This window comes from Castanea sativa, chromosome 1 (assembly GCF_040712315.1).
Source record: "Castanea sativa cultivar Marrone di Chiusa Pesio chromosome 1, ASM4071231v1".
Taxonomy (NCBI): Eukaryota; Viridiplantae; Streptophyta; class Magnoliopsida; order Fagales; family Fagaceae; genus Castanea; species Castanea sativa.
The window spans coordinates 88,634,005-88,661,424 of NC_134013.1; the positions used below are offsets into that span (position 1 = coordinate 88,634,005).

The following is a 27,420-nucleotide window of genomic DNA, read 5'->3' on the forward strand; positions in this document are numbered from 1 at the left end:
CCCGAATCGAAATAGAGAAGATAGATAGTCGGCGCCGTCGAGTGGTGGTCTTTGGTGAGATTGACGGCTTCGAGTGGTGGCCTTTGGTGATCGGCGTGCTGTGGAAGACGAAGAGAGAAGACAGAGATGAGAAGACGGAGAGAGAGATATTTGTAATGAGGAGAGAGAAAACGGAATAAAATAAGAATATATATTTTGCCATGGCTTGTTCGTACCATGGTAAATTGCAACGATACTGTTTAATATTATAAAAATTTGACAAATTTAACACATCTAATAAAAAGAGTTTTTTTAGTATTTTACATACTAAATATGTTAAATATTTAACATTTGACATATCTGCTCCAGATGGTCTAAATTGTGATAAATTAACTTCTCCCACTAGGTTCCCGTCTGCAACTTTATAAAGTCCCGCACTTTACCACTACGGCAGCCAAAAAATTTCAGGCACTACCTTTTGTTTGTTTGTTTTTATTTTTTATTTTTGAGGCTAGCTATGGTATCTCACATGCTATTTCCAAGGAAGGCCAGTAACACTGTCAGTCTGCCAAGATGGGCGTCTTTGCATTTGCTTCTTGTGTTAATTCTCTCAGCAAACACAGTTTACTCTGGCTCCATTGTCAAGTATCTGCCTGGCTTTGATGGTGAACTACCATTTAAACTCGAAACAGGGTAAGTTTTTGGAAGTTTGAACTGCATTTTGAGTGTAGAATATATAGGTTTGTTTCATTGCGAAAATTTTAATGGGTTTTCCGTTTCAGATACATAAGTGTGGGGGATTCTGAGCTATTCTACTACTTCATTGAGTCTCAAGGAAATCCTCAACAAGACCCTCTTTTTCTTTGGCTTACAGGAGGACCTGGCTGTTCCTCTTTTTGTGGACTTGTCTATGAAATTGGTACCCTTATTTCTCTCTGTTCTTGCTTTCATTGCAACCATTTAGGACTTAACACTTTTCGATATTTTAACTAGAATTGGAAATTAACATTTGCTCATAGTTGATGCAAACTTCATTACAAGCCTTCTGTTTCAATCAATGTTATGAATATCATTTCGGAACCTGCCATTTCGGTTTGTGTATTCAAAATTTCGAATGGAATATTTCGATACCGGCAAATTTTAGATACCGTTTCAAAATTACTGGTAAAATATATATTTATATATTATTATTATTGCTCTGAGGTAGAATAATGAATTTAATATAGTTTTCTATTAAAATAAGGTGGGATTATTATTTTTTAAAAACATTTAGGCTGAGTTTGGATTGGGCGTTTTGTGGCCACGTGCGTTGTTTTTTTTTTTTTTTTTTTCTTCTACTGCTGCTGCTGTACGGGTCAGGGGACAAAGTTACTGTTTATACACTGTGTATGAATAGTAGCCCACTTTTGTTGACTTTTCAGCACATTTGTGGGTTCGTGTACTGTTCACGGAACCCACAAACTTTACTTTACAGAATTTTTTTATTAAAAATGAGTCCCACGATACTATTCACACATTTAAAAATTATTTTGGTACAGTGTTTTCAGTTTTCAGCAATAAGTTCTATCCAAACGGACGTTTATTTTATGGTTTTTTTTATAAATAAAACTCACATTTTTGATAATGGTACATAATTGAGCTTCCAAGAAGCTTCCTACTAACTACTTTTTCACATTTCCCAGCCCACCCACGTGACTGGTACACTGTAACCTACTAATGCTACTTCTTCTATCTTTCATTATTGCAGATTGCTAGTCTTTCACTCTCTTCACCATTTCACGACTGAGCTCCTTTCTCCACTCATTCTCATCTTCTTCATCTCCTTTTTTTTTTCACAAGTCACACCATTTTTGCTTCATCTTGCTCTTCAATTTTATTTTCAACTTCTCTGTCACAGTTGAGAGGGTCAGATAGTGAGAGATGATAGAGAGACTAGGAGCTACAGGACGCTGATCAAGTTCAAGAAGGGAAAATAAGAAGCCAAAATCATACTAGATAGAAAATGAATTTCGGCCGAAATTGGCCGGAATTGACCGAAATGCCCGGAACGGGCCGAAATGGGGCAAAATTTAATCCGAGGTGGAATGGAGGGTATTACTATTCCAGTTTACACACCGGTATGAGATATTCTGGCCATTTCGGCTGGAATTGAACGGAATCCATAACAATGGTTTCAATTTGGCTCCACATATGGTCATTTTGGAAGTTTATCTATAAAAAAAACATGTGACATTATGCATAAAATTATGGATGTTGTGTGTATGAAGGATACATTAACAAATATGAAAAAAAAAATTACGAATTTAAGAATAATTTTTCACATTTGGTACAGCAGGACATAGTATTATATTTTTTAAATCAATATATATATATATATATATATATATATATATATATATATATATATAAGTAGAAATCTTGTGCAAGAACGTATGAGGTCTTGCCAAGTGGTGCATTAATCTTGTTATTAACTTTTTTTTTTCTTTTTTTTTTACCTCTTTTATTTTTTTTTCCTGTTACCTAAAAATTTACATTAACTTATTTTACTGTTATCTTATTAATATCTTATTAGTTGTTTAAGCTTACACCACACATTTCTCTGATCTTTATGTTTTTTAGCATACCCGTTATTTGTGTTTTAAAAAAAGCAAAAATAAAATAAAAAAGTAAGGACTAATAGTAATAACTAATCAGATAAGGCCCTGGAGAGAGATATAGAAATACAAATATGTTGTGGATTGTTAAATAAAACGTATTGTTTCACTATATATTACCAAAATAAAAGACTTGAGACTAACAAAAAATTTAAAAGAAAGAGAGAGAAATTTGAGGGGTCGCCATTTCCGTTATACTGGCCTCCCACCACAATCAAGACGCCAATACTCCTACGGGTAATTTTTGTCTTTCCTTTATTCTTTTTTAAATTAGGGCTTAAATATGATTTAGGTTTAAGTAATTTGGTTGAATAATTTTTGTTTTGATTATATAGGTAGAGAGTATTTGATGCATAATGCAAAGTCATATTCTACCATGGTTTAATTTTAAATCATCTATAAGTCCTGGAAAGAGATAGAGAAACACAAAAATGTTGTGCATTGTTAAATAAAATGTATTATTTCACTATATATTACCAAATAAAAAGACCTGAAACTAACAAAACATTTGAAAGAGAGAGAAAGAGGAATCGCACGAGCAACTTACTAGTTGTTATAAATGGTTAGACTAGGTAATACCATGAAGTTATAATACTGTTGACAAGACAGGATAATTATTCATTTTATTGGAAATACAATGAATAATTAGAGGAAATCTCTCCTCCCCTCCCTTTGTCCTTTCTTTCCATATAACCCTACGCCAAATTAGAGGAAATCTCAATGTCTTTCTCCTCATCTCTACCAACCTGACTCAAGTTGCTAAAACCACCTCTTTATAGTGTTTTTTTGTCATGAGACATAATCATATACACTGGTGATCAGCCATATCGATGAACCAAAATGCTCTGAATGAGGCCCCAAGTATTTTTAAAAAAACCTTTCTAATTTGACAATTGTTGTTTAAACGCACTTACCAAACGGGCCATTATGTGTCAACAATCAACTATCAAAGCATGTTGGATGTATAGAATGTAGTGGCATTCGGATAAAAAATATTCGTTTGAAAATAAAGAAAAAATATTAATTTTGAACATCTTATTGTATTAATTATTATTTTGAAATATAAACTCACACAAAGATGAGAGAATAATGCTATGTTTGGAAGTTTGGAGGGAGAGGAGAGTAGAGAGGAGTAGAGGGGAATGATTATCTTCCATCTTATTTGGATGTTTTTAAAATTAAATAAGGAGGAGGGAAATAATTAGCACTTTCATAGTTTGTTATTTTGTTAATATGGTAAGGGTAAATTTGGTAATTCATTTGGTCAAGCATTTCTATGCTCTACTCTCCCTCTAAATCTCTTCAAATTGGAAGAATTAAAAATGAGGGGTTAGAAGTAGTTAGAAACCCTCGAAAACTCTCAAAGTCTCTTCCCTTCATTCCTTAAAAAATATCCAAATAAGGTAATTTAACTTACTCTTCCTCCCTCTACTCTACTCCCCATTCATCCAAACAAGCTATAAAAATTCTACACAAATGCACATTACAAACTCCATTCAAAAGTAATGGTAACTTTTAAGGAAATGTGAGACAAAATATATTGTATCCAACACACTCTTTAACCAATCCAAGCTAATAATAAGAATTTTCTTTCTAACCATTTGTTTTTGTTGTAAGAAGTATAGTTTAACGCTACAGTTCTAACTAAAAACTGTAGCGTTTTAAGTGTTTGTCAAAGTATAGTTTAGTAGAGCTTTTCTAATATATGAGAGTTTTAACTAAAAACTTTAGCATTTTGAGTGTTTGTCAAATTATAGTGAATAGTGTCGTACAGTTCTAGATTTATAAAACATAAACAATGAATTGTAAACTAGATTATTATTATTATTATTTCTCTGAAAACTCCAAAATTTTTAACTTTAACCTAGATAATTTTTGCATTAAATCTATGACTAGTTCCTGAAGTTTAGTAAACAAGTGATTTTAGTTCTTCAAGTTAAAAATGATTACTTTTAGTCTCATAGATGAGACCAAACTAAAAACTGAAACATCATTAGCTTTTTTGATAGCGCATTTGTGCTAAAGCATTACTAGCTAGACACACTTGATATGCCTGTGTCATGCAGTTGAATCATACAATATTTTTGAAGGCTTTTAACATTTATGGCCAATTTTAAGTTTGATAACATTTGTGTATTTGATACTCTATAAATTCAAACCCAGAGATAGCTAGTCAATTTTTTAATAGAAAAGTTTGTGCTGTTCTAAACATTTCCTTTTACTCAAGAAATTAATAAAATCTTGTGTGTTTGGGTAACCCTCGTTTGGTTTATTCCTATAAATAAAGGTGTTCATTGGTTGGCCAGACTCAGGTTTGGTGTCAACTTGTCAATTGACCCGATCATGGTGGTCTAAGAATGCCCAACCCACTATTGAACGTGATAATCTAGGTGGTTGATTGTCACAGAATGAGAGCTTTGAGTATTGAATTGATTGAAATTGCAATTTATTTTATGACCATCAAGATGTTGTGGCACCGATCGACGTGATCTGAGTAGAATCTTAAGCAAAGCTTGAGCTAGAGAGGGTAGTGGCAAAAAGCAAAGAACGACAACTTTGGGTGAAGGAATGGTGAAGAACTACGACTTTGGATGGGTTGGGTTTAGGGTCTTAGATGGGAAACTCATCACATGACTTGAGATGATCATGTTTTGGTAGCTCGGACTTGTCGTCTATTGACTTGTTGCATGGATCTAGAGGCCTTCGGCTTGGGTACTTTCAAGTTGGACAAGTTTGTCAAGTTAGTGTTTGGGTTGAACAATCCTACCTTTATGTGTGGCATTGGCTTTTACACTACATTGAAGATGTAATAAAACTGCTGTTAAGAGTTTTGTGTCTTGATGGTATTTGTTGATTCGTTTGTGGTAAATCACATTAGTATGAATCCCTCATTACGGGTGCGCATGGATTGGGTTGAGAAATTTTCAACCCAACTCAACCTATCGCAAGTTTTAAAAGCAGCACATTTTGTTGGTTTGTTTGTTGAGTTAGATTCAATTTTGTTAGGTCTATAAAAAAATTATGGTTTGATTTAGTATTTCAACTATTAATTTTCTGTTCATTAAATAATTACTATTTAGGTCATTGCACATAATATTCCAATTTTGTCAAAATTTATTTTCAAAATAGAGGAGAAAAAGGTTGAATTAGAAAATTAAATTTTTTGTTCAAAGACACATGGGCATAAGAGGCCTAGGTCTGGACACTAAAACCCTAATAGACATTCATTGCAATTTCAAACTCGATAAGCCACACCAAATCCCTCAAATATCACCGAAACTCTTCATCACCAACAAACATAAATTGGTGGAGGAATGGAGGCTTGACAGTGATGTTAACAAAGACTGAATGAGAAAAAGACATTTTCATTACCTTCTTTTTAACAAAGAATGATTAATGGATGAATGGAGTTCCAACAACGATGAGAAAGAGTTCTGGCGGTTAGATAGAAAGAGAGAGAGAGAGCACCAAATGTGAGATGAGAAGTAGAGGCTAGGTTACAAACTTAGTTAGGGAGTCTACCGGCTAATATGTGATAAGAAGAGAAGCATGAAAGTAAGATTTTTTAGCTCTCATTTGGAAGTAGGGAATGGAATGAAATGAAATGAAAATGAATAAAAATAATAATTTTAAAATATTTTCCCCTTTCCTTGTTTGGGAATTTTAATGGAGTGAATGGAAAGTCTATTCTTTTGTTTCAGAGTTGAAGTGGGAGGGAATGGAATGGGTAGGATGGAACATTCATTCTTCTCTATTCCTTTAAAACTTCAATTTTCAGTCTCCTGAAATTGGGAGAAATTGGAGGGAATGAAATTAGATTTAATGAATTTTTAACTGAAACTCTCAAAATACCCTTATATATTCAACCCTTTATTTAAAATGGGGGTCTAATAATAATATTGTCACAAAATAATTCTATTAATTTCCTTCTATGTTACTCCTAAATAAGACTACTTACATTTCATTCGTTCGCATTCCTTTCTATTCCTTTATTTTAAGACATCGAAACAAGGTTACTTAATTCCATTCCATTCATTTTTTTTTTTTTTTTTTAAATACATTCCATTCCCTTATGATCATTCCATTCTATGAGCATGTTAGTGTATGTAACAAGCACTAACATTCCTTTCCCCTTAGTGTATATTTGAATGAGATATAATGTTTTATGCACAAACACTTTTAGTATGTTTGGAATGTAGGGAGAGGAAAGAAGAGTACAAGGAAAGGTGGCCTGAATATACTAACATTTAGTACATTTTTTTAATAAAGATTGCTAGTGTCTTAGTACCAGTTGATTAGGCTTAAAAAGGGAAATAAAACAAGTAAAAAGGTCTAACTTGGATCTGCTCAAGTAAAAAGATTGCGACCGTGCAGGTTTGAATGAATGACTTCAGACTTCTTCAATTTATTGTAACTTGATGACCACCAATGTAATTTACTTTTTGCTGTGGATTTCATTCAATATCAAAGAGCATTATAATTATTTTGTAAAATTTTTGGCACAGAAGGGTTTGGTTTGAAGAAGGAAATATTAGAACAAGTTAAATTCAACCAACTGTTTGAATAGTTTCATAGCCTCTAATAATTAGTGAAGAGTGGGCTGAGTGGCTTTCCTGCCTTTAATTAGTTGAGTGACTTCTTTCATAAGCCAAAAAGCTGTAATCTAATTTGATAATTCTGTGCAGGTCCACTGGAATTTCAGATTAACAACTACACTGGGGGCTTACCAAGATTGGTATATTACCCATATGCATGGACAAAGGTACTTATTTTTAGCAAGCAGCTTTCTCTACTTCTGTCCTTGTTTCTTATTTTACAATTGTTATTAATCTGTTGTGATCATTATCCAGACAGCCAGCATCATATTTCTAGATGCACCTGTTGGCACTGGATTCTCCTATGCAAGAACTCCAGAAGGCTGGCCTACCTCAGATTCAAAATCATCTGAACAATCCTATCAATTCCTCAGGAAGGTGCGTAAAAGCTCATACCTTCAAGAAGGAAAATTCCACTCGTTATACATATAATTATTATAGCAGAAATGTAGGAATCCAAAATGGTCCATTACAGATATTAATAAGAGGTCTTGGACAAGTTTAAATACTCATTCATGTGTTTGAGCTATGTTGCAGTGGCTAGATGAACACCCACAATATCTCCCAGTTCAACTATTTATTGGTGGTGATTCTTATTCAGGCATTATAGTTCCATTAGTGACAAAGAAGGTCATAGATGGTAAGATAATTTATTGATAACTATTTGTGGAATTGTGGAACTTGAATTTGTATATTGGAGTTGATCCCCCTTTGAGTTACTCATTGATCTTGGAATGACAAGTACTTGCAGGTATTGCAGCTAAAGTCAAGCCACGAATGAACCTCAAAGTACATGACCTATATTAATTCACTTAAATTATTCGGGCATTTATTTTGCTGTTGCATAGTGATTGTGACATTCTTCTTTCAAATGAATTTAGGGGTATTTAATTGGGAGCCCACGTACAGATTCGGTAATTGATGAAAATTCCAAAATAATGTTCGCTTATCGGATGGCACTGATATCAGATGAACTTTATGAGGTGAGTGGAGTTTACTTGGTATGCAGTATAGAATAATGGTTAAATAATTAAATTGAATATTTACTAACAATTTAAAGATTTGGGATACTGGTAATTCGCCATTTTAGGCATCCTGGGACTCTTATTATATACATTTTGTCTGAAAATGTTGGCAAAGATGTCACATAAGCTTTACTTTCATTGTATTGAATTTGCTGATTTCTTATTTTTCATATTAACTGGTTATGATGTCTTCCTTATGGTTGTAACACCTCGGTGCTGATTTTATGTTTACATCTTTGCAGGAACTCAAAACAAGTTGCCAAGAGAACTATGTGGACGTAGATCCATCCAATACAGCATGTGTCTTGGCTCTTGCATATTACAAAAAAGTGAGTCGATTTTTAATGATAATATTGTTTTACTCAATTTCTTCCAAAAACTGACAGATTAATCGGAACTGCAGTGCATAAAAGATATATGGAGTCATAATATTTTGGAACCAAAGTGCGCTAATGCTTCTCCAAGCCTTAAAACCGAACTGGATAGAAGATCTGTACAAGAAAATTCTGCAGATTTCATACTTTCTCCACCAAGAATTCATGAATATCGGTGTTGGGTAAAAATTCCCTCTTATAGAGTTCCACATCACATATAGTGAGATATGTTCTTGTGTGATTCATTTTGAAAGCTACATTACCCTTTTCTTGAAATATATAAATATATAGCTCTGTGATTAACCAGTTCACTTTTAACTGCAGAATTTTAGATATGCATTATCATACATGTGGTTCAATGATGACAGAGTTCAAGACGCTTTGCATGTTCGACAGGTACATAAATTCTTCAGTGTTATGTTATTTGAATCCATATAAGTTTATTGAGATGCCATCCTTGTGGCACCAGGGTTTTGTCTGGGATTGGAAGAGGTGCAACGAGAGCTTATCATACACAGAGGATATTTTGAGTGTGGTTGATGTTCATCGATATCTCAGTAAGAAAGGCTTACAAGTCCTGGTGGAGAGGTAATCACTTGCGATTTTCTGCACTCAACATTGTCTAGTTAGAGGCAATTAGTGAATCAAACCACACAAATTGATATAATTTTTATCAAAATCGGAAAATAAACTAAAAAAATAGTCTAAGCTAAGTTGATATCAAGCTGATAAAATGAAACCAAGGGCATGTCTACTTTAAAATTTGGCGTATAAACATTGAAGTCAGTTTTGATTCCCCCCTCTACTGTATCAATTTACTGAATGTTACACTTACCATCAAAATATGGATGAAAATTGCTTAGTGGAGGATTCTTGATAAAGGAAATTGACTCGCATTAAATTTGCTGATCTTAAATTTCACTAATTTTGAGTCTAATTATAAATTTTTCCATCAATTAGATTATTTTTAGCTGCTCATTTCTAAAGATTTTCCCATTTCAACAGTGGTGATCGCGATATGGTTGTCCCATTTGTGGGCACAGAACAATGGATAAAGTCACTTAATTTGACCATTGTCAATGATTGGCGACCTTGGCTTGTTGATGGTCAAATTGCAGGGTGAGTAATTTGTTGCAATCTAATCTTTCATAAGCTTTGAGTATTTTGTAAAAAAAAGATCCATTTCTTAGCTATGCTGCTTGTTTAATTTAGGTACACAAGAAAGTATTCTGAGAATGGATTTCGTTTAACATTTGCAACTGTAAAGGCAAGTAAACCATACTCTTATTATTGATTCATCTCTTTACTTCTGATCTACAAAGAAAAGTAACATTTTTTTTTCCTATTGTATTGTATATAGGGTGCTGGTCATGTTGCACCAGAGTACAACCGTAGAGAATGTTATGACATGTTTCAAAGGTGGGTTCATTATTACCCTCTGTAATAAGTGGTTTTTTTTTTGTTCCTCTCTCTCTCTCTCTCTCTCTCTCTCTCTGAGCTCTGTAATAAGTAATTGAAGCTTCAATAATTTGGGACATTTGATCATGAAGTGAGGTTCTTGCATTTGTGTAGTTTTTTTAGATGAAAGCAGTAGTAATCTTTTAGTCATTTAGTGCTTTGTTTGTCTAATTACAAGTTTACAACAACGTTTGAAAAACCACATCAGTTTCTTAAATAAATAAAAAAATCCACATCAGTTGGTCGAAATAAAAGGTACACGATATGTATACATGTATGGTATACATGAATTTATTGTAGCTTCAGTTAGTCTTTTTTAGTACGGATGTGAGATGAAGTCCATCAAAGATTCAAAGGGAAAGTGGGTTCTAGTTAGCTCAATTAGTAAAGTCTTTGATGGTTGAATAAGAAATTTGGAGTTCAATCCTCACCTACACTAAAAACTGATTGGTGTCTTGGTCTAATAATAAAGAGTTATCATCAGGAGCGGACATCATAAATTTAAACTCTCTCAAAAAGGCCTTGTAGCTGAATTGATACATCTTCATGCATAAAGTGCTTGGAGGTCTAGAAGGAAAAGAGTTCGAACTGCGGGGTTAGCAGCATGTTGTAATTATCTTTTATATATATATATATATATATATATATATATATATATATATATATATATATATATATATATATATATTCAAAGGGGAATTTGGAACTATGCCTTTTTTCTTGTATATTTACAGTCTCATCCATGTGGTTGGTCTAATGGTTTTTAATAAGTATTGTAAAGTTTGTTTAGACCTCTTAAACCACAATTAGATTAACCTAGTCAATAAGTCAAGTTATTACTTAGTCTAAATTTTAGATCTAGGTTATCACAATCATATAATCAAATCAATCTAAAGTGCGGAATATAAAAACACAAAGATATGATGACCTAGGAAAACTAAATCGGTAAAAAACCTAGAGAGGATTTAATCTAGCTATCCTCAAGATAAACTTGAATCCACTATGAAAGAATCGAACTTGTACAATAGCGACTTAGACCACTAACGTCTTATTGCTACTCACCAGTAGAACTTACTAACACGACCATGTGCAAGTTCGGAGACCACAGACTCCTTTTTTCTTGGATTCTCTAGCAAGTACAAGCACTCCTGCTTGTGTATCTTTAAGCTCTTATGACAGCAACTGAATGATCATCAAGTTCTCAAAGAAATCTCCTTCTTGATAATCTCAAGCTTGTCACTCCCGCTTGTGTATCTTTAAGCTCTTATGACAGCAACTGAATAATCATCAAGTTCTCGAAGAAATCTCCTTCTTGATAATCTCATGTTTGTGTGAAGGCATGCACCTCTCAGATCTCACACAAGATTCACACAAACAGCAATATAAGCAACCTCAAAAACATGACTAGGGTTTGCGTTCTATACTTGGGGCAAAACATAAAACCTTACATATCATATGGGCTTAGGGCTGAGTTGAAAAATCTGCAGAAAAAATAATCTGCACGACCTTCAATCAGTCGAATCTAATTCTCAATTGATCGAGTCAAGCAAAAATGCACAGTAACTTCTGCAGTTAACTCGATTCCAACTTTACATAAATCACATACTCTGAGTCAGTCTAAAACATAACTGGACACCTGTTTCGATCATGGTTTGCCAATAATACATATTAGAGTTTTAATACATTAGTTCCTAAGTACTTAGAACCTAACAAACTTCTCCTTTGGCAATCTGTGACAAAACACAACTAAAAGCTCAAAGTTTACAAAATAAAGCCCTATACAAAAATATGCCTATTATAACAAATCCAATTCTAACTACTATCCATCAGTTACAAGTGTAGACAGCAACTCAATTGAATCAACCTGTATATTTTCTGAAACACTAAACAAAACGCATAAACTTATGTGTGAAAAATACAAGTAAATAAAAAGAACATTCTTGATTTCACAAAAACACAAAATATAGACAAATATCAATGATATCAATGAATAACTCATAATCATAAGTCTATAAGCAGTGAAACAAGAAACATATCCAAAAAAAATGAAACTCCGCCTAACATGAATTCATCAAAAGCCAAAAACAATAAGTACATAGTGAAGCACCTAGATACAATCTAATCTCCACAGGCTTTCAAAGAACAAAGTCTCAAGCTCTCCAAAAAACAAAATTCCCCCTAAGATGTACAATTTACTTCCCATTTTTGTGACGGAATGCCAAAGAACAAATCAAAATCCATCATCAAGACGGAATGCCAAAGAACAAATCAAAATCCATCATTAAAAGGAGGCGGCGAAGACGAACGTCTAAGAAGCGTCAAATCTGCTCGCAAAGCACGGATCTCATCCAGAATGTCCACCAAAATCTGACCATGAGCCGCCTGAACGGTCATGACAGACTCCAACGTATAATGAATGTCAAAGTCATTCGAAGTCGATGGTGGAGGAACATCAGCAGTAGCATTGCCAACAGGATTAGCAGACTCCTCACCAGAGGGAACACTTGTAGAAGAAGAAGGGGGTATGGTACCAGAAGACTCAACTCTAGGACGTTTAGAGTGCTTTCTCATTTGAGCAGCCCTCTACCTAAGAAAAGTGGCACCGATGGGAGCAATAACATGGACGGGCTCAGAAACGGGGAAGTCAGATAAACCTAAAAACAATAGAATCTTATGAATAAAAATAGGATGAAAAAGAGCATGAGCCATAGAGGAACCCCTATAAACTTCGTTCAAAGAATGAAGAAATAGATGAGGAAAACTAATAGGAGCATTTGTAACAAGTGCATACAAGAAGACACATCGCTCCAAAGGAATGGTATGCAGATGAGAAATAGGCCACAAGGAATGACACGCTATCCTAAAGATAAAATAAGTAGATTCAGTGAGCTTAGCAGAAGTGATTCGAGGATCAGAACCCCACCGGATAGCAGTACCAGTGATATATGACATGATGTCGTCTAGGAGAGGAGACACATCATAGGGATAAACAGGATGCTGAACAAGCGATACTCCAAGAGCATTAGCCACTATCGAAGGAGTAATGGTATATTCATCACCACGAATCCAACTCCTCACAAGAGTGCCAGAATCATAGGAGTGAACAGAGAGGTTCGAATAGAACTCTCTAATTAAGATGGCTGGAGGAGGAGAATCAAAGTCCAAAAGAGACAACCAGCCTCGACACTCAAAGTTTGCCTTAATAGCAGGATCAATCTCATTTAACAAAACCTTACGCTCAGCCCAAATCTTTCTCTTAGTGTTAAGGGTCTCAAAAGTCTCTTGGTGCTTTGCACTAAAAAACTATCACTCTCAAAGGAAGGATCAGAAGTAGAGGTGGATGACCTATTGGCTCTAGTCTTCCCAGGCATGATGCTAAAGAAAGAAACAGAGACACAAGAGAAAGAGCAAAAACAAAAACACAAGGGCAGACTGCAAATCAGCATAATAAAAAAAACTAAATGATGCATGAACAGATAAATGTCATGATGCATGCTCTAATGCAGTGACAACAGGTTCAAATTTGGAAGGTTAGAAACACAAAATTGACTTGAGCATAGAGTTTAAAACAAAAACTCTAAAATTTTCAAAAACCACTTGTAGAAATTTTACTCAATTGACCAATTGATCATCACACAAGGTAGAAAACAGTTTAGAATGATCAATTACATTAAATCAACAAATCAATTTCATCAATCCAACTCAAATTGAACAAAACCCTAATTCGGAACAAAATAAGCCCTAGAATTTTCAATTCTTCATAAAACACCAAATTGATCAAATTAAACATTATGGGTCATGATTATAGCATTGTATGACAAAAACCCATCAATCAATTTCAAAAAATAAGGCTTGAAACATCAAAAATTCCAAAATTTGCTTAGGTCTGAAAATATCCCTTAAAAACATGAATTTATGCATGAAACATGAAATAAAATGCAAAAGGAAGGGTATAAAGGTCTTACCAGCCTTTGGATAGAAAAACCTTGCAAAAAGAACGGAGGAAAATGACAAAAAATTTTATGGAAGTCTTGACCGGTTCGTATAGAGAGAGAAAAGTTGAAATACTTTTTGAAAAGTGGATGAACACGTGAGAAGAAAACTCTTTTAAAAAAGTCTCTATACGATTTTCAATCGATCAAAAAACAGATTCGATCGATCGAAAATGCTTCGATTGATTGAAAACCAATCGAGCACCGATCGAAACAAATAGTGGCTGACCAAAAAATTTAATCGCAATTTCGATCGATCGAATAACATGTTCGACCGGTCGAAATTCTGGAAAAACCAGTTCTTGAAGAAATAAAACATTTTTATGCAGAAACTCCTCAAAGCATTGAATTTTATGAATAAAATGCATGAGTATGAGATGAAATGTTTTTCAAAAACACAAGTTTTGAACCCAATTTCCCAATTTTTCAAACATTTTCCTTAAATTCTCAAACATCAAAATGATTTTGCAAAATACTGAAGGCATTTTTAAACTTGGTTGGTCAGACCAAAAACACACAATAACATGTACAAAGTTTAGCAAAAGATAACTTGTGTAGTGTGTGCAATTAGCAAGAAACTTGAGATACATGTGAGGTGATAAGTAAGTAAAAATCAATCACAAAGTCTTCAAAATTTATCACAAAGAATTTAAAAGAGACTATCACCTAAAGAGTTACATCATATAACTCTCACATTTCCTAAATCATAAGCTTGCAATCATGTAAGTTTCTTAAGTTTGCCTCATAATTTACACACAGATCTTAAGATTTTCAGAAACTTATTAAATAAAAGCCGGGATAATGTACACACCAATTTTATGTATTTGATTCTTACATTAAGTCCAATAATGTACACACCAATTTTAAACATTTAAACCGAGACTGCACCTTATGTTCTTTTTGTGCATATACTACAGTTTCTCGAGCACAAAATCTTACGATATGCATTAAGGTATTCATGATTGACTAGTGAACAGTGGTAAGATGGTTATTTATGCTTTTCTCAAAAGAGTCAAAGTCCGTCAGTCAAAGACTTGTGACTTTAAGATCACGACAAAGTAGTCAAAAACTACAAACATCTTCACATACAACATGCACTACATAGCTTCAACTAGTATAGTGCAAGAATTAAGCTCATCCAAGCTAAACAAAGTACATAGATAAGTTATGTGTAAATAAATTGACCAACCTTGTTTTCAAAAACCAAGAAAATAAATGCAAAACACATTTTGCTTCCCTTTTCTTTTCCTATATATAATTTTTTACATTTTTTATATATTTTTTATGAAAATAAAAAATCCTAGAATGAAATGCATGTATGTTATGCAATGCAAATCCTAGAAAACAAAGAAAACAAAATAAAAAAGAGAATCATAAAAAAAATGTTCACAAAGAGTAGAGCAATGAAGTACAAGGATCATGTTAGAAAGACTCACTTAGATTGAGCCTTTTGCACCCAAAGTCTTTTAGATGAACCTTGAGCATTGGAGTTCTTATTCATATTAGAATAATTTCCAACTCCAGAATTGGAATAAAAGTTTAGAGTCTTTACCAATTCACCAATAAGTACCATAGGATCATGAGCTTGAGGCACATGTACTTTTGGTTTATTTGCTCTCTTAGCAGCTTGAAGCTTGTAACAGTTTGGACGAATGTGCCCATACTTTCCACAAAAATGACAAATTCATCCAGGCTTATCATGTGTCATGTTCCTAGAAAGGGTAGACTCCTTAGATTTAGACTCTTTCAGATCAACCCTAATCTTCTTGAGAGGAGAAACTTCTATGGGTTTGACAACCTCACGCACAGGGGGTTTGACAACCTCACTCACCACCTCACTCACAGAGGGTTCAGAAGAAGATGAAGGAACAAAGATTGTGGAATTTGGTGCAGACACATTGATACTTTCTACAAAACCCAACCTAATTTTGTTAGAAGGAGACTTTTGAACACTCAACATCTGATCAAATTTGGAACTAGCAGACCTATTCGTTTGTTCTCTAGTAACAAATAACTCATGTTCTAAAGTTTTAATTTTATCAAGTAAAAGCATATTCTCAGTCTTCACATTATTCAAAAGATCAGTAGCATCAAACAAATTCACAAGCAAATTTTTCTTATCAAGCTCAAGATATGCAAATTTCTTTAAGCCTAATTCAACATTCATAGCATCCTTTGCAGCAATTTTGCAAAGTTTATTGTAGGTTTCTTGAAGATCTGCATCCTTAGAGAGTTCCCCATCAAAAGGGTTCTCTTTAACCACCACTAGGGGTGGCAATTCGTGTTCGCGTGTCGGGTTCGTGTCGTGTCAAGTCATGAGTATTCTACTACATAAGTCAACACTAACCTGACATGTTTATTAAACGGGTCAAGATTCTTCAACTTTAACACGACCAATTTATTAAACGGGTTAGTCGTGTCGACCTATTTATCAAATTTTATCAAAATGAAAAATAAAAATTAATGAAAAAACAAACAAATAAATATTTTTAATATAAAATTCAGAACTAACGAGTAACTGCATCACAAATAATCATTCAAAATTAAAGCATATTTTAATATCACAAATAATCAATCACAATATGTCAAAGAAAATAAATCACAACAACTAATAAGTTTATATACCTAGAGTTTGAAGGGTATATTGGTGAAATATTATTTAATTAAATGGGTAAGACGGGTCAAACGGGTTCAATGTGTTCAACACTAACCCAACCCATTTATTAAACGGGTTAGCCGTGTCAACCCGAATATGACACGAATCCGTTAAGCCTCAACCCATAACCTGCTAATTTCGTGTCGTGTCGTGTCGGGTTCGCGGGTCGTGTCAAATTTTGCCACCCCTAACCACCACACTTTCATTTACTACAGTAGTAGCAGTGAAAACAATGAAGTTTCCATCCTCGTCACAGCCAGACTCATCATCAGAAACTTCATCATCACTAAGGTTTACAGCCATAGCCTTACCCTTAGACCTCAAGAATGTTGGACATTTAAATTTCATATGACCATACCTTTGACATCCAAAACATTGAGGACCCATAAAATTGTTTGAAGATTGACCTACTTTTTCTCTAAGTTTATCTAGTTTGTTAGCCTTAGTGGGATCATTCTTTCTAAAATTTTTAGGTTCATCAGTGTTTTTACTTCTTGCCTTTCTGTTGCTATTTCTAAGAAAATTCTTAAAGTTCTTGGCAAGATAAGCAATCTCTATAGCAGAGAATTCATCATCAAATCCACCAACCTCAACATCATGAACAGACTTAAGAGTCATTGATTTGGATTTGCAAGTTTTGGGTAGGTCCAACTCATAAGATTGAAGAGATCCTACAAGTTCATCAATAGGGATGGAGTCCACATCCTTGCTCTCAGTGATGGCAGTCACTTTGGGTCTAAAATTTTCAGTTAAAGATCTAAGAATCTTCCTAATAATTTAGGTTGATCATAGATTTCACCCAAGTTGTATGTAGAATTAACAATGTCATTTAGTTTAGCATAGAATTCATCAAAAGATTCATCATCAGACATCCTAATGCTTTCAAATCTAGTTGTTAATTATTGCAACTTATTGATCTTAACTGCCTTTATGTTTTCATGCACAGTCTGGAGGATATTCCAAGCAGTGTGAGCAACCTCAACATTAGAGATTCTCTTAAATTCCTCCATAAAAACAGCATTAAAGATAGCATTCATAACTTTGCTATTGAAGGCTGCTGCTTCTTTCTGAGAAGTTTGCCACTCACTCACAGAAGTAGTGGGCTTCTCCCATCCATATTCAACGGAGTTCCAGACTCTCTCATCTATGGATTTCAGGAAAGCTTTCATCTTTACTTTCCAGTAAGCATAGTTATTCCCATCAAAGTGAGGAGGAATAACAAGAGAGTGTTCGTGTTCCATGACAACAGGGGTCAAAGATCAGCTTAGAGATCAAAAGATCTACACACAAGAGCTACCTTCTCTGATACCACTTGTAGAGTTTGTTTAGACCCCTTAAACTACAATTGAATTAACTTAGTTAACAAGCCAAGTTATTACTTAGTCCAAATTTTAGATCTAGGTTATCACAATCATATAATCATATCAATGTAAAGTGCGGAATATAAAAACATAAAGATATGATGACCTAGGAAAACCAAACCGGTAAAAAATCTGGGGAGGATTTAACCTAGCTATCCTCAAGGTAAGCCTGAATCCACTATGAAAGAATCGAAATTGTACAATAGCGACTTAGACCATTAACATCCTATTGCTAACCACCAGTAGAACTTACTGACACAACCACGTGCAAGCTCCGAGACCACGGACTCCTTCTTTCTTGGATTCTCCAGCAAGTACAAGCACTCCCGCTTATGTATCTTTAAATTCTTATGGCAGCAACTGAATGATCATCAAGTTCTCGAAGAAATCTCCTTCTTGATAATCCCAAGCTTGTGTGAAGGCAAGCACCTCTCAGATCTCACAAGAGATTTACACAAACAGCAATATGAGCAACCTCAAAAACGTGACTAGGGTTTGTTTTTTATACCTAGGGCAAAACATAAAACCCTACACGTCATATGGGCTTAGGGCTGAGTTGGAAGATCTGCAAAAAAAAAAAAAAAATTTGCACGACTTTCAATCGGTCAAGTCTAATTCTCGATCGATCGAGTCAGGAAGAAATGTACAGTAACTTCTGCAGTTAACTTGATTCCAACTTTACATAAATCACATACTTTGAGTCAGTCTAAAACATAACTAGACACCTGTTTTGATCATGGTTTGCCAACAATACATATTAGAGTTCTAATACATTAATTCCTAAGTACTTAGAACCTAACAAGTATCATGTGATATATGACTTCTTAAGTTCAAGTCTTTAAGAGCATCAGCGTTAATTGTGGTATAAAATATATATATATATATATATATTCACAAATTAAAAAAGTTATTTTGTCTATTTTAACACACCATTTTACAATTTACCTACATAAGATGTTTTACTTTTCCATACAACACATTAAAATAATCTAGAAAAACTCATACAATATAAAATAAATAAATACAAAACCTCTAGTACCGCCCACAGCCTACAACCACCACCACCACCACCACTACCCACAGCCCACCCCACTAGATCGAAACCCCCATCACCATCACAACCCATCACTACCACAAACCCACCACCACCCAAAATTAACCAACTACCACAGACCACCATAACCAAAACCCAAAATCAACTAGCCACTACCTACCACCATAACCAAAACCCAAAATCAATACAATTACCACTTCTTGTTGATCAACGCACAACCATTAATACCTGCCAAAATGAGGCCACCACCAACTCATCAAAATAAAAAAATAAAAAAAAATAAAAAACCCACAATAACCCAAAAAAACTACAACCACAACCCAAAACCTTCGATTAAGAGAGATCAAAGCTCTTAGCAGCATGGCTAAGGGAAGATGGTGAGATTGGCACTTGGCTGAGAAGTGGCTGAGATCGGCAGTGAGATCAGAGGTGTGGTTGAGATCAATGGCGTTATGCGGAAGATAGTGAGAGAGGTTGAGATTGAGAGAGAAGTCTGAGAGAGAGAGAGAGAGAGAGAGAGAGAGAGAAGTTTAATAAAATAATAAGATCATTTTCAGTATTTTTGAATATACAGTTCTAATTGTAGAATTATACTGTAGCAAATGGTGTGCCAAATGCCAAAAATTGGGCATTCGGCACACATAATGCCAATGCTCTAATACAAAAGTAGCTTACTCTCTTTCCTATTTCAAAGAAGAAAACATTCTTAACTTCAATTTATGTCCACGTAATTTGAATAAAAATCTTATTTTATGTTGCTTTCTTCCATGCAATGTTCCAAATGTTATGATCTAGCAATAAGTCTAGGCTTCTCTCTCTCTCTCAAAATGGATTCTTTCTATAATCCCTTTTTAAAAAAAATAAAAGTAAAGTAAGGAAATAAAAAAATTTCATAATCTTTTTCAAAATTGTTGCGAATTGTGATTTAATCAACATCACTTTCATATGGCTTCACTATTAAAACAACCTTTATTGGCACAAATTATAAAATGTTACCTCAACTATTGTGTAAAAGATGAGGTTGATTGTTCAATGATAGTGACACTTTTTATGGTGCCTAATATCTATGATTCAAATCTCATTTTTCCCTTCTTCCCTATTGAGCTATCAAAAAATAGTTGATTGTAAGAGATTGTAAAAATTTATTTCCTTAAGCTTATTGTTTTTAAAGCCTTGTCCATTCCACATGTTAGTGTTGAACATTGGGAAAATTCTCTAAATGTAACAAGTGATACTCCGATCAGAGATGATGGTTTGTTGTCATAATTTAATGTGTTGAAGGTGTTAAAGATGTGATCCTTCCCTTTTCCATTTTGTCAAAAAAGCGGCCATCAATAGCTTAAAAGAGAATTTTTATTTATTTATTTTTTGCAATTTTCAATCTTGAAAAACCTTATAAATTTTATTTTTGAAAAAAAAAGACTAATATTTTTAGGCAATACTACATACACAATATGCTTCGTGACTGTTGACTTGGTCAAGTTGTTATTGATTCTCTTACACAGTCTCTTCCCAACCCTTTTCTTTTGTTGAATGTATCTAATTTCCAAGCTTTTTCGCTTCGTACGCAATTCCTAGATTCCAAGTCCAACTAGGAAAAGTATAAGCACCTGTATATGCACCTTCCAGATATTCCTCCCTTTGTTCTCTTCTTTTTTGGTTTTTACCTTCTATATGTAAACCTTTCTTACCCCAAACCTTCCTCAAACTCAGGCATTCACACTACACGAAAGCTTCTCTTTCTACAACTTTCTCTACCTTAATTTCCTAATAAATCCCACTTAGGCTACCAATTTCTTTTCGAGAAAGACAATCATGAATTCGATCTTTAGCTCCTTCGATGCTTGTATGCGGAGTTCTTGGGCCAAAAAGTGAAGGCCTCCTTCCCTTCTGAGACCAAGGACAATCGGAATAATAACATCCAAGCGCAAAGACATGATGATGGGGTTCTCAACAAAGCTACAAATATCGTGAACAAGAGGCAATATGAAGACCCATCATCATTAATATTACCATCACAACTTGGGCCTGTCAGGAAAATTTAATAAAAGACACCAAGTTTGCTTTGGAGTTGGATGGACTCAACTATTTTGAGACACTTGTCTCTTATTAACATGATGAATGAATGGTATATGATGATACAGAAAATTGTCAGTTAAGTTCTCGTCTATGTAGAAGGACGATGGTGTTGGATTCGCCCAGAGATGAACTTGCAATAAGATATGAAATAGAGAAAGAAATACACCGGTGTGTTGTTTGCCAAAAACTCTCCAATGATTAAGATAGAATGAAATTCAATTGAAGTATATTACAAAAGAATTTAACTTGAGAGTAGTTTTTGGGATGAGAATTGTGTACCCCCCTCCCTTTGGTTTGTGTAGGTTTTATAGCCCTTGTATTCATTGTCTGAATGAATATTTGCATTTATGGGATATGGAGCCGTTGGTATTAACGGCTGGCTTTTATTTTTTACCAACGGCTATTTGTTCGTTGGTGCCCGTACATTACTCCTTAACTGTCTTGGGCATTGAATGTCTTTTTTGGCTTTGTTCATCATTAATATCCGTACGTTACGCCTTGCATTGAATAGTATTTGATTCATCCATCAAGAGATGGATGATCTTGATAAATTAACACTCATTAATAATGAATGCGGAGGCGTTATAGACTTCAATGGTTTTTTGCCCATTGGTCATTCGGTTACGCTTTTGCCTATCTGGCACGTTAATTGTTACCCATGTCATTTATGGGGAACTCATTTAATTTATTCTGTAATCGTTCATCATATGGATGATGCTAGCTTGATAGACGATCCTATATTCTCTTCTTTTGCCATATGATGGACGATGGTGATTTTTCTCCTCTTCAGTATATATATGGCAGATAGTAATAGGAAAAATAGTCATTGCATGGAGACTAAGAAAGATTGAAAATTTCTCTCACCAATTCTTTGATTATATTGTTTTTGATGGCTATGTAAGCACTTGGTTCTATATATGATTACCTATTGTTCATGTTTATTAGATCAAATTGATCAATATCTCAATTTTGGGGTTTTTTTTTTTTTACCGCTTGATTTTTATTCATTGATCATAACTTTGGTGATGAAACTCTCATACACAAACTCATTACTCATCATCTAACAAAGAATACACTGGCTCATCATTTCTGGCTCAGTAAGCTTAGTTTCTTTGTCTTTGTCTTTTAGCATTGGTGCAAAAACCAAAAAATTTGGTCACCTTCTATTAAGGAAAAAAAAACATAATCTCAATCTAATATGAATAGTTCAAAGTTCAAACAACCAGACCCAATACGATGTATCAGTTTTGAACCATCAGCCCACAAGAATGGGATATTGGGCCTTAATGCAACATCACTACTACTCCTACCCAATGATTAAACCCAAGTTACCCCATCCACATTCCACACTATTCTATAGCTACCTAAAAGGCCCACATACGAACACCACAAAGACCCACCACCACAAAGTTCATACCGCCACATGGTAAAAAGACACCACATTGAAAAAAAAAACATTCTAAAAAAACAAAAAACAAAACCTGAGGAAAAATTTGAATAGTTGATTGTAGTTTGTAGATGATAAAAAAATATTTGTGGTGTTTTCAAATGAATATAATTTAAGACTAACAGTTCAAATATTGTGAAAATTTGAAAATTATTATGAAAATTGTTATGTTTATAATGTTACTAAACAAAAAAAAAAAATGCCAAGCCATCAAAATAAGCCCCACCCATAAATAATTCTATGTAGCCCTTTTACTAATTTGGGCTTCAACCCAATTAACCAAAAAACATGTTAATATAATAAAATGGCTTTGGAGCACGTGATGATGACTGATGAGCAAAGCTTAATTGGGAATAACTAGGCAAAATTAAGAGAAATCCAAATGAAAGATCATAAAGCTAAGAAAAAAAAGGAAATCATGGATAAAATAGTAGCGAGGATTGGGGATAAAGTAGTAAAGCAAGGTAAAAAAGAGGATTAAAAAAAAATGAAAATGAGCTCCAAGCAAAGGGAAACTATAAGTACACACTAACAAGGTAGTACCAATTTTCGTTTTGAAGACAAATCATTTAATTAAAAAAAAAAATACTCTCCCCAAAAAACAAAAATGGTGAAATATTTAAGACCGACTCACAAGACTTATTACCATGACTTAAGAACTAGGAAAGACATCTTAAAAAGCAAAGAAACAATGGCTAAAAGTATAATAATTCAAATTTGCTATTTTAGGAGTGCATTCTATCTGTCCAAATACTCTCTAATAAGATGGTCATAACTTCCATTAGAAAACTCCAAATTACACATTATTTTTAATGGCCCTGCCTCAACTGTATAGATATTGTCTGCTTTGGGGTTCATACCCTTCACGGTTTTGTTCTCCCCCTAAAGCACATAGCAATGGGAAAAGGCCTCGACACATTAAAGGGAGGTTACTCCTTATAAGCACATCCCTAGGCAATATGAGATTTCATGGATTGTAAGACCCCCTTTTTAGCAAGAAGTATGGGCTCGACATGTGAGAATGCGTGTGTTTGTAAATGGGGTAGATTGTAGAGACCTAAAGGAGAGGTCTTGCAATCCATGAAATCCCACATCGCCTAAGGAAGTACATGGGGATGTGTTTATAAGGAATGACTTCCTTTCAATGTGTAGAGGTCTTTTCTCTACTGCTGTGTGCTTTAGTGGAGAACAAAATTGTGAGGGGTGTGAGCCCCAAAGAAGATAATATCTACACAATTGAGGCAAGGTCGTTACATCGTTTTACACGTTAGAAATTATAGATGTATATGGCTTGAATCATACTCACACTGACTAATTCCACAATTACTTAAAGAATACTCTAAAATTTGTCAACACAACTCCCTTCTAACTTTAATAGTGTGCTTGAATGCCTTCTTGATGGTCTCGAATAGAATGTGCTAGAACTAGTTTTAGATGCGCTTGATGAGGTTTTAAATGAGTTAGAAGTAGTTTAAATTGAAGGGACATTTGGTAAAAAAATTAAAAACATATGTGAAATGTAATTAGAATAACTCTAGGCACAAAATCTGAGAGCAATTAAAATCTAATTCATATTTATTTATTGAGTTTCGACTTTAATATACTACTAATCTTAAAACTATGCAACACATGAGAAAGTTTGACAAAATATATTTAGAAATACATATTTAAATATTAATTACAACAAAAAAAAATACTTATTATTTTAAATTAATTTTTTTGAAAAGAAGATAAAATTTAATTTAATGACAATTTGGTTAGTATTGGGGTGCTTTATCGAGATGATGAGTTCTAATTAGAATGAACTAATATAGTTTAATACTATTTGAATTTTTTTTTTGAAAGCGAAACCTTCATTCATCTATATCTATCTATATATATCTAAAAGTTGAAGCGTAATATTTACTGTTGTTACGCTCTGGTTAAGCCACATCAGCTGCCACATTACCCACTTATTTCAAACCATTTTTCTCTTATTTCTTGGCTCTTCTTCTTCTTATTAATTTGGTACCTTACTCATACATTTTCACCAACCTTTTCCTCTCCATTTTCCTTTTCGTTTCTCCACTACTTTTAACATTAATATCACTCTTCCTTTTATTTTAACTCTTCTAATCCCCATCCTCCTACTATAAATCTCCTATTCTCCCTCATTCGATACATATTTTCTCATACAAAAAAGGTTATTACTCTCCCTCTCTCTCTCATGTTTTTCTTTTTCCTTTTTTTTGGTGGATTTTTTACTTTTTATATCTCTACTTTATGCTAATAAATTTTGTGTTCTTTAGAATTCTACTTTATGTTGATGCAATTTAGTTTTGTGTCTTTAAGTTGTTATCTTTTTATTTTATTTTGTATTGTTCAATGTTATGCGCAATTGCATTATAAAAATAGTATATAAAAATATAATGTTATTTTATTACATAGCATGATTTAGATAATTTGGTGTAACTATACTTGCATTTTGGGTTTTGCTCATCATCTTTCGGTTTTTATCTTTCTATTTTCTCACGTACATTAATGGGCCATTAATTTAAATTATTTTGTATATTTTTCTCAAATTTGGTAGTGTTAGTGGAACTTCATTAGTTTATTATGTTTAGATTAGAATTGTCTTTCTTTCTTTAAGCAAAAGATTACAATTTTTCGTTCCAAAAAAGGTCCCCCTTCTTCTTACCTCTCTCGTCTTCTCTTCCACGTGTAACACAGATTTTCCTCATAGATACTTGTCTCATCAACCACCTTCTTGAAGTCTTCAAACAATAGCTGGAAGGCTGAATATTATTGTTCAGAGGTCATTCCTCCATTAATGCAGCCAAGGAGGTAGGTGCAGGGCCTTTAATGTGGTGGTAACAGCTTTTTTCTCTTCTGGTATTTCTCACACGTTCCTCCTTCTAACGAGTGCTTGGATCACGCATTTACCCAATAGATCTTCTAGAATGCTGTCTCTAAATCCTTTAGCACGTCATATGGCATTTACTAGGCCCGTCCGAGGAGATACTCCTCCTCGGACAACTCCTCTGCCTCTTGTAGTGCGAACTGGCCTGTGAGCTTCGAGGACTCTGATTAAACAGACTTATACCAACAAATCAAGCCCAAGGCCCAAATGTGCATTTAAGCATTTTTACCCCCCACACCATGTGTGATTCTCTAACTTTCTAGTAAGCAAAGATTTAAATGAATGTACATCCATTTAAATTTAAAATTTTAATGATTTATTTAATTTTTATTATTTATTTCTAATCAACAATAAATAATTTTATAGACTTAAACTTAATGGGAACCACTTAGATTTAGGCGTGTAGATGCCAAGCTAACTGTGTAAATACCAAGAAAGATATCTAATAGCCAATGTGTAAAAGTCACATGACCAAAAGGTGTTGGCTGATGCTCTAATGTCAAGAAAGCAAACTAACATGCAAATTCAAAAGTGGTAAATTTGGAGAGAGAGAGTAAAACAACTTCTTCTTTTTTTGTGATGCATAAAATGGAATAGAGAATGACAATTCAATATATATATATATATATATATATATATATATATATATATAAGCAGAGACCTCATGCGGAAAAGCACGAGGTCCTACCATATGACACTCTAATATTATGTTTAGCTTTTCACATTAACTTCTTCATGCCATTCTTCTCTACTACTCAAACATCATTCATCGTAAATAACCCAAGCCCATCTTTAATACCTTATGTAAATAATAAGGATTAGTTAATGATAATAAATAATATGACATCCCTTTTCACCCCTGACTCTTTGAATTCTTCAAATGCTTTAGTTGCCACTTGGTATTAAATTCCTTTAAGATTTCCAATCTCTCTTTCCTCTCTCATTGTTTTACCAGTAGCAACTCAAGGTGAGTTTTTCCTCTTTTCCTCCCATTTTTTTTTAATCAATGGATTTGTTGCTAATCAGCTTTAGACGTGTCTATCCATATGTAATTGGTTTTCCCTGTGCTAGCTGCTTTGTTTGACAACTTTGTTCTTTTTGGATTCACAATTTCAGTTCAATGTTTAATCATTTGGTATTTATGGCATTAATTTTTATTGAAAATCCCATCACTTTTGGCTTTAATCAACAGATCTTGGGTTTTGTTCTATTAGCAATTGCGACCCCAAATTCTGAAAAGGCTTTCAAAGCCTTTATATTAAATGTACTTTCTCTTTTGTCTTTTTTGATTATGTTAGCTATCTTTTTCCACAGTTGTTGATTCAAATTGCTATGACGTTTTGGGATTAAAACGACATGATTGTTGGATTAAAAATAGTTATTTCATGTGTTGCTCATAGAAGAAACAAAGAATGGTGAGATTTCTTTCATTCAATTGTGGTTCTATCAAGTTATCTATCTATGTAATGGTTAATTGTAAGCATTTGAACGAGTCTATTATGAAGCTTTCGATTGCAATGAGAAAGTTAAGGTGTCAATCCAACATTTCATTTATTTTACACAAATTATGATCTAGAAGAATGGGGAGTTTTTTTGCCAGTTTGTGATGGTTGAGGTCCCTCAATTATTATCTTGGGTAGTCCCTATTACTGGTGTTTTGGTTTCCTTATCAATAAGAAACTCATCTCTGTATTGCCAGAAACAAAAATATACCACTGTATTTACCTAAAAATTAAACCCAATTCTAATTCTTTGTTCAATTTCGTGACATTTGTTTACCTATGGCAAGGTTGGCTTGGAACCAAATCACCAAGATCTCTCCCACTCATTAACTGTTTTTCAGGCAA

The 27,420-nt window shown here is 33.8% G+C and overlaps 1 protein-coding gene across 2 annotated transcripts; it reads left to right on the top strand.

Annotated features, from left to right (window-relative positions):
* Window positions 1-331: 331 nt before the first annotated feature.
* On the top strand, window positions 332-27,420 carry LOC142618856 (serine carboxypeptidase-like 17). Of its 2 annotated transcripts, none has more exons than XM_075791900.1 (15): window positions 332-672; window positions 762-898; window positions 7,319-7,395; window positions 7,484-7,606; window positions 7,766-7,868; window positions 7,980-8,017; window positions 8,110-8,211; window positions 8,496-8,582; window positions 8,657-8,809; window positions 8,952-9,023; window positions 9,097-9,215; window positions 9,633-9,746; window positions 9,840-9,894; window positions 9,988-10,046; window positions 27,363-27,420. In XM_075791900.1, exons 1-15 carry the CDS (start codon window positions 497-499, stop codon window positions 27,403-27,405), a joined length of 1,458 nt encoding a protein of 485 aa, XP_075648015.1. In that variant the 5' UTR covers window positions 332-496; the 3' UTR covers window positions 27,406-27,420. The 2 variants fall into 2 exon arrangements, with proteins under 2 accessions (XP_075648015.1, XP_075648008.1); XM_075791893.1 differs by lacking the exon at window positions 27,363-27,420 and adding an exon at window positions 17,680-18,016.